The 7,592-nt window shown below is 47.5% G+C and overlaps 1 protein-coding gene across 1 annotated transcript in view; it reads left to right on the top strand.

The window, feature by feature from the left end:
- LOC104134892 (G protein-activated inward rectifier potassium channel 1-like) overlaps positions 1-7,469 on the top strand; it is a gene marked incomplete at its 5' end in the record, with an annotated part of 14,465 nt that extends 6,996 nt beyond the window's left edge. The window contains 2 exons of the mRNA XM_009648491.2: positions 862-1,078; positions 2,928-7,469. Coding sequence (XP_009646786.1) covers positions 862-1,078; positions 2,928-3,529 — 819 coding nt within the window. The remainder of the gene's footprint in view (positions 1-861; positions 1,079-2,927) is intronic.
- Between the last annotated feature and the right edge of the window lie 123 nt (positions 7,470-7,592).

Here is a 7,592-nt window from a genome sequence, read left to right as displayed (position 1 = left end):
GAGGTGGGACTGTTCAGCCTGGAGAAGAGAAGGCTGCGGGGAGACCTGAGTGCGGCCGTTTAGGGCTTAAAGGGGGACGATAGGAAAGATGGGGGAAATCTTTTTAGCAGGGCCAGCTGTGACAGGACAAGGGGTGATGGTTTTAAACTAAAGGAGGGGAGATTTAGACTGGATCTAAGGAAGAAATTCTTTACAGTGAGGGTGGTGAAACCCTGGCAGGGGTTGCCCAGAGAGGGGGTGAAGGCCCCATCCCTGGGAACATTCCAGGCCAGGTTGGACGGGGCTGTGAGCAGCCTGATCTGGTTAGCGGTGTCCCTGTTCCTGCAGGGGGGGTTGGGCTGGGTGACCTCTAGGGGTCCCTTCCCACCCAAAACATTCTATGATTCTATAATCACTATGATGCTTACCTTCGTGCTAGCGCATCGCAATGTCTGCCAAACAAAAATTAGTAACATATAAAAATAATGCAACATGAATTCAGGCAATGGGTTAAAAGATGTCTGGCTCGTAGATTTTGTTCTCATTAATGGGAACTTTTGCTGCAGGATGTTCATGGCAAACATCCGTTGTAAGGCGTGTAGTGTGGTACGTGATGTTTTTGTCAAATTACATATATATATCATAGTAAAGTTTGTAGATCACTATGAGATCTAGTGGCATGATAAGAAAACTCAAAATTGGTCCTGTATATCTAGTGTTTATAGCTTTATCGTATTGAGCATTACTGATATCTCCGTTATGAAGACCCTAGAGCTCATATGCAGATGATAATGCTATGGAAGGGGCAGGGTTAAACTGCATTGCATTGCTTTTCATGGTTTTCCTCACACGGTGATAACTAAATCATCTTTTCATCTTTAGTCCCGACAGACACCGGAGGGAGAATTTCTGCCGCTAGACCAGTGTGAACTGGATGTTGGATTTGGAACTGGAGCTGACCAGCTGTTTTTAGTTTCCCCATTAACCATCTGCCATGAAATTAACTCAAAGAGCCCCTTTTTTTGTCTCTCACAAAGATCACTAAGAAGTGAGCAATTTGAAATAGTTGTCATCCTTGAAGGAATCGTTGAGACGACCGGTAAGATTTAGAATAATGTGCATGCTCTAATTTTTAGTCTTTGTTTTCAGTTCTGGTATTTGGCGAGGCAGCTGCTAATCCTTTCAGGATGCTAATCCTGGATGCTTCAGAATATCCTACCATATTCTGAAGAGTTTCAGTGGCCTTTACCAGCCAACAGGAGACCTCCTTTCCCCTGGTGCACTGCATTACCCATGCCCAAAGAGGCCAATACATCCAAGAAGAGATGGACCCTGCCACTCTTTGAGCATGGCGTGTAGAGGAGTACAACACCCTTATGAGAGGCCTGTTTTAAGGACCACCACTCCAAAAGAACATTGAATTTAAAAGTTGCCAGTGCCACAAAATCACTTTCAGCCTAGCTTGCGTTAAATCGAATGCAAAATAACAAATGCAGTTTTACAGTACAAATACAGCCCGCATAGTCGCAAAGATTGTAGGAACACATGGTTATCGGCAAATATGAGCAGGGCCTTTGGTTTTTTTAACTTTTTTTTTTTAAATTTCTGATGGCGTAGTCCAGATGACAGCTGACTTTGTGGCCTTCTCTTTTGAGGACTTAATTCTTTTATGAATCCTGTGACAATGAGCTGCGGTTACATAAGAAGCTCTGCGTCGAGGATCTATGCCTACTGTTACAGTCCAAATTATTCAGTAGGTTCATGAATATTCTGATCTTCCTCTCCCTTCTTGTGAGGATTTGTTAAATCTTGATTAATGAAGGAGCATTTTCATCCTTCTTTCAACAAGATTACCAGTTGCCCGGTTCCTGCCTTAGATACAGTAATGTCCTTTTGGCGCAGCCAAGTGCGGTCATCTCATGCTGGACAGGAAGCAGAGCTGACCGATTACTATCTGTGTGCTGGACTGAGCCTTAAATAAAACAAAAAAATACACAATCCACCGGGGCAGAATGCTCTTTCATGTCGAGTGTGCCAGTCTTTAGATCCCCACAGAATCCTCTTCTCATCCTGCAAATGAACCATGTATCTTAGATAATCAGGCATTACCGCAAGGGAAACATTTTACACTTGTCTGAGAATTAACATAGCAGTAACCGGAGAGCAAATCAGAGTTTGGGCTTGCTGACTGCTAATTCTGCCTCTGAAGAGTACCACAGCAGGAAGTCTTAAAGTTCTTCGCACCTGGGATATTTGTATTAATTATCATCAGCACGGTTGTGCTGAGATTGCGACAGATTTGTTGCCTCGGTGAGAACACGCGTTAGCTGTCAGTTCACACGCAAATACTGCCAGTGATGTACGTTTGCGCTGAGCGGAACAAATTCTGCAAGCTTCGCAGCAGTGCCTGTGTCTTAGCATGGAAGGCAGCTGCAGTGGCTCTGCACAGCTTTTGTCTTGACACACTATTTGGAGAAAAAGTAGCAGAGCCTATAGAAGGAATAGAAGATTAAATTTTTCATTTAGCTTTGGCTCCCCCCACACCCGATCTTTGCCAGAGAATTCTGTAAGCCTCTGCCAAGCAACGGTTCTTTCTCCCAAGGTGACTTCCAAGAATCAGCATTATGTACAAACAATAAGATTGTTGTTGCTAATGAGCTAATACTGTCTTCATTTTGTGTTTTGCTTTTACAAAAGCTGTTTGCTTGGTGTGAGTCTGCAATATTTAATTCAATATTTGCATAAAAATCTAGTCAATCAATTGGAGGCACTCCGTTGACTGTTGGGAGATTGACTGGGAACAATCGCTCCATTTTATAATCTATACATTTGTTAGCTTACAGGCTACAATTGACTTTTATCCGCCAGCCTTACCTTGTATTTTTTGTTCCATGTGCCGGTTTGCTTGCTCACATGAGAATGTCATGCTCTTGTCCCTGTTTCCATAGGAATGACGTGTCAAGCTAGGACTTCGTATACAGAAGATGAAGTTCTTTGGGGTCACAGATTCCTCCCAGTAATGTCCCTAGAAGATGGCTTTTTCCGTGTCGATTATTCTCAGTTTCATGCTACGTTTGAAGTCCCCACTCCTCCTTACAGTGTTAAAGAGCAAGAAGAAAACCTGTCCCTACCATCTCCTTTGAATAGTCCTGTCGATAATAACAAACCCAGGCGAGAACAGGTTTGCTCACTTGACTGTGTTGATATTGCAGGAGAGAAAAACAAGCTCCCTTTTAAACTTCAGAAGATCAGCTCAAGAAAGGAAGACCTTCCAAGAAGAGCCCTGAGAATGAGTTCCAGTAACACCGAGAAGACTTGCAGTACCGGAGATCTCTTGAAAATTCAAGAAATAAGTCCTATCTCTGACGGTGAAGACAGTGATGACAGGATACAGCTGAAAGCCTTCAAAATAAATGCTGAGGCTTTGACTCAGTCTACCGGTGACCTCGAGGTACAGAAGAACCCTCCAAGTATGTGTGCTTTAGAGATGAAACTGGAAGATAGTTTTCCTGCCAAACTTCGAAAAATGAACTCTGATCGCCTCTCTTAAGAGCTAAGAGCAACAGGAGTTGCTGCTGATAAACTGCATTTGAGACTGCTGACCTGAAAGAGCTGTCTTACAGTGAAGTCATAAGATGTTCTTGCCGCTTTCAGGAAGAATGATCCTTTTTGTATAATTGTTCTGTACAGATCCCACTTAGGTAGCATAATAGGACTTGGAGGGGCAGGGAGGTTAGACTGTCGTGCCAAAGAGATCGCTGCCCTAATGATGTTTTTTGGCATGCTCGTTGCAAACCTACATTGTCTTCCATATATGCAAATGCTTTTTCACAAAGCGAGGACCAGCTCCTTAGTCACAGAGTGAAATGTTCAGAGATCAAGCCAAAAAGGGTGTAAAACCAGCCGAAACACGATTTTGTGCAGCTCAGATCTTGGACTGTTCCTGGTGGATAGAACAGCAGAACGCAGGAAGAATCTGTGATGCTGCTCGGCTGTAGTCCAGTTGTCTCAGTGACGCCGCTGGAAGGTGGCCTTCCTGCGCAGCCCAGTGGCACGCGTCCTTCTTTCTCAGTGATTGTGGCGTCCCGGCTCCGTGCCCCCAGAATCTTGTTCGTTGTCGTTCAGGTACAGGAAGTGGTGTGCAATAGCCGTTTGTGTCGTTGACTCACACGAGCTCTCATAAACACGAGGACCATTTATCCTGTCCAAAATTAGACCCCAGCATTCCGTCGGGTGGATCACATGTTGAATTTTAACAACCGTATCACCGCTGACTGTGAAGGGAACTTGAGGTCGATAGCTCAACTTAATGGAATGTCTCATACCTCAACTTCATGAAGTTTTAATTGGGAAGCTCCTCGTAAGTAAATAAAAGCAAAGTGCTAGTTAATGCTCAGTCATTACAGGAATGGGCAATAGTGTGTACACATCTCAGAGTTTTATTAATGAATGGTGAGGGTCTTTGGTGTTGCTCTTTTTTTTTTTGCCTTCTCCATTTATGTACAATTCTTGATAATTTTGTAGATTTGACATTAATAATATTGTGCAATTTATTGCAGGGTAGAAGTCTGTTTTAACATAAATAGATTAAGATATTGAAGGAAAAGGCAGCACAGGTCTGTAACATGTTAAATGTTCTGGTTTTAAAACAAATCTTGCAGCAACTGACACTACTGTTTGCTTTACTGATCATCAGGAAATGGCGAGAACCAGACTTCGAGTTTCTTGGGTTTCCGGGGGCTCTACACTTCAGAAGAATTGCATTCCTATGCAGCTGTTCTGTGGTCCATCTCAGTCAGTGGATGAGGTCTTTTTTTTCCAGTTGCTAGCAAGCAAGCGTAATGTTTGGTAGCTCAGCTTATCAGGTGCAGAGCACTCCCCAACAGCAGGATCAAATTCTGCTCTTGTTACACGGACAGAATTCAGTCAAATTTAAAAGGGGCTGCTGTGGCTCTATCAGTTGGTAACGCACGCCTCAATGCCTAGAATAGAGAGGTAACGGGATATATCCAAGCCGGGGATGACTTGACTTGTGTAAATCGCTATTTCTTGCCTTAGATCTTCTGCCTATGGTGTGAAACTGGAAAATGGTATTTTGCACAGCAGTAGGATTGCTTGTTGCTTTTCCTGTTTGTTTTCACCATTGATTTCAACATTATATATGTGCTGAAATCTGTATATTCATTTATTAAATGTATTAGTATGGGATATTTAGATGACAGCGTGAAGTCTTGGTGGATGATGACTCGCCCCACTCTTCAGAACAGCCAGAATTAGTATAAAATACAATTACATCTACCTTGGGTCTCAAGCATTCTTGTGAGTCAGTCAGCTCTGAGTGCATTTCTAATAGACACAGAGACAATGAGCAGAAGTACCCCAAGTCTGCTTCTCCAGAGAGTTATGTGAAAGGCTGTTCCGCACATTATGCAACCGTCGGGCATGTAGGGCAGGAGTATTCTGTGCTGCGCGCTCTGGAGGATGGTCCTAAGCTATTTTCAGTTTTCTGTGCTTTTTTTTCTGGGCTGCTCCTGTAGCTGCAGAGTAGATTTAGTTGTGGCCTCCTGAGACTTCCCTGTAGACCCATCTCAGCGCTAAGCGAATCTTCACGCTCTAAATGAAGTACATCAGAGCTTGCAAGCCATATGGTGGTTTTCTGTGATGCCCGCTGTGACAAAAATAATTATCGAAGTACTTCTGGGAACCCTATGGTGACTCTGTTCCTGCTGTGTGAAGCAGAAAGATGTCTTCCTGAGACGGAGGGCTCCGGCGCACATCCCTCATAACACTGATACTCCCTGTGTATTTGCTCTGGAAAACAGTAAGGAAGGAGTGGGAAAACAAACTCTTACAAGCAAAATGACACAACAGGGTGCCCAGAGATCCAGGAGGGCAAGAAGGAAGAATGTTGCCAGCTTTGCCTGGCCCCAGGAGGATGCCAAGGGGCCCCTAGGGACTGCAGAGTCGTGGGTGACCGAGGGGTCAGGAGCCTGGGGCAGGGGCAGATCAGGCCCCAAACTGGAAACCAGGTGGGAGCAAACTATCCCCCAGCTCTGGGATTGCACAGGATGGACTGAGCAGGAGCAGGGAGCAGCATGTGCCCTCACTCTCTTGGCTGGCAGCCCAGCTGTGAGCTCGTCCTGCGGCTACAAACAGCCCCGCAGCCAGGGGTCCCCTGGAAGGTGCCACACCAGCACAGCGAGTCTCGGGGGATGCCTACGGCCTTTCGGCCGCCCGCCAGCTGCCACCTGATGTTCGGTGCTGGGTGATGCAGGCGGTCAAGATCACGACAAAAACTTTCCCCTGTGCTACCCAGCGTTCAGGTCTGCGCTCCGATCTGAGGTCTCGGTTTGACCCTGTGCAGGCAGGACACACTGTGCCAGCCTGGTGAGGCAGCGGGGAGCCGAGAGGCGTGAAATGTGCGTTCAGGCTGCTAGCCCAAGGGTGAGGCAGAAGCACAGACTGGTGCAATCAGGGTTTTCCCTCCCAAATACCAGAAATTCATTCTATCCCTGAAGGAAAAAGCTCGAGGGAGCCTGACAGCCGCTTGGTGACTTGCCACATCAAGGGCAAAGGCAGGAGCTGAGCCTTCCTTTCCAGACTGGTGAACGCCAGTCCAGTAGCAACTGTTCAGGTTTCAGACAGGGAAAGCATAATGGCACCAAGCCCTGTGGAAGTCTCAGTCCCAAGTGTTGTTTATGTGTAATAATTAATAAATGGTCGGTTTACTCTTTGTAGTCATGGCTGTGGCTCCGGCAGTTCCTTTGGCTCGGTAAGTGCCTGTGACAGTGCCCCAGGGAAAGCAGTTACCTGTTGTGTCTGGGAGGGGACCTGGTCCCAAGATTTCTCGGACCCCTTTGGGATCACTGGAGGTTCCCAGGCAGCCCCAGTGCCGTTTGCAGGGCTGCGGGGGGTTTCTTTTGCACTGCCAGGGACACTCAGGGCTGTTGATAGCATTTGCCATCATCCAGGGCCCCTCCAGGGCTGCGCAAGGTCCCCAGGCTGCTCCTGGTCGCTGTCAGCACCCTGAGGTGCCCTGGGTACGTCTGGGGTCAAGAGCAGGGGTCAGTGCCAGCGGTGCTGGGGGATTTTCCGCAGGCTGGGGTGGTGACTGCAGGCCACTGCCCAGGCCGAGCCCCGGAGCACGCCCTCTGGGTGTGCACCAAGGCCCTCTGTTTGCATCTGGGTACGCCCCGGAGCCCGCTGAACGCCCCAGGTCACGTTTGCCCCCATGCCCTCCTGTGCAGCCCAAGGCCCTGTGCTTGCACTGCACCATGCCACCATGTTTCCCGTTCAGCTTTCTCCCATCCCAGTTTTCCCAGTGCTTTCCTCGCACGCTCCAGGGTCACGTTTTCCTTCGTGCCTGGCCCAGCTCCCCCCCTCTGCCTTTGCCTTTTCTGTGCCCCCTGACCCCTAGGGTTTCCCTCGCTCCTGCTAATGTTTTCCTTTTTTTCTTTTTCATTTCATTGCACCCCAGTTCTCCCTTTGTTCTCCTCCTTTTTCCCCCCTTCAGCTTTCGGCACGCCCCGGAGGCCACAGCCGCCCTCAGGGCCCGTGTTCTTCCCGGGCCGCGGGCCTGGCTGGGGGGTGAGCAGCCCAGGGAATGCCCCCTC

Source organism: Egretta garzetta, unplaced genomic scaffold, assembly GCF_000687185.1.
Source record: "Egretta garzetta isolate BGI_Z169 unplaced genomic scaffold, ASM68718v1 scaffold100, whole genome shotgun sequence".
NCBI lineage: Eukaryota > Metazoa > Chordata > Aves > Pelecaniformes > Ardeidae > Egretta > Egretta garzetta.
This window is presented reverse-complemented; position numbering and strand designations above follow the sequence as displayed.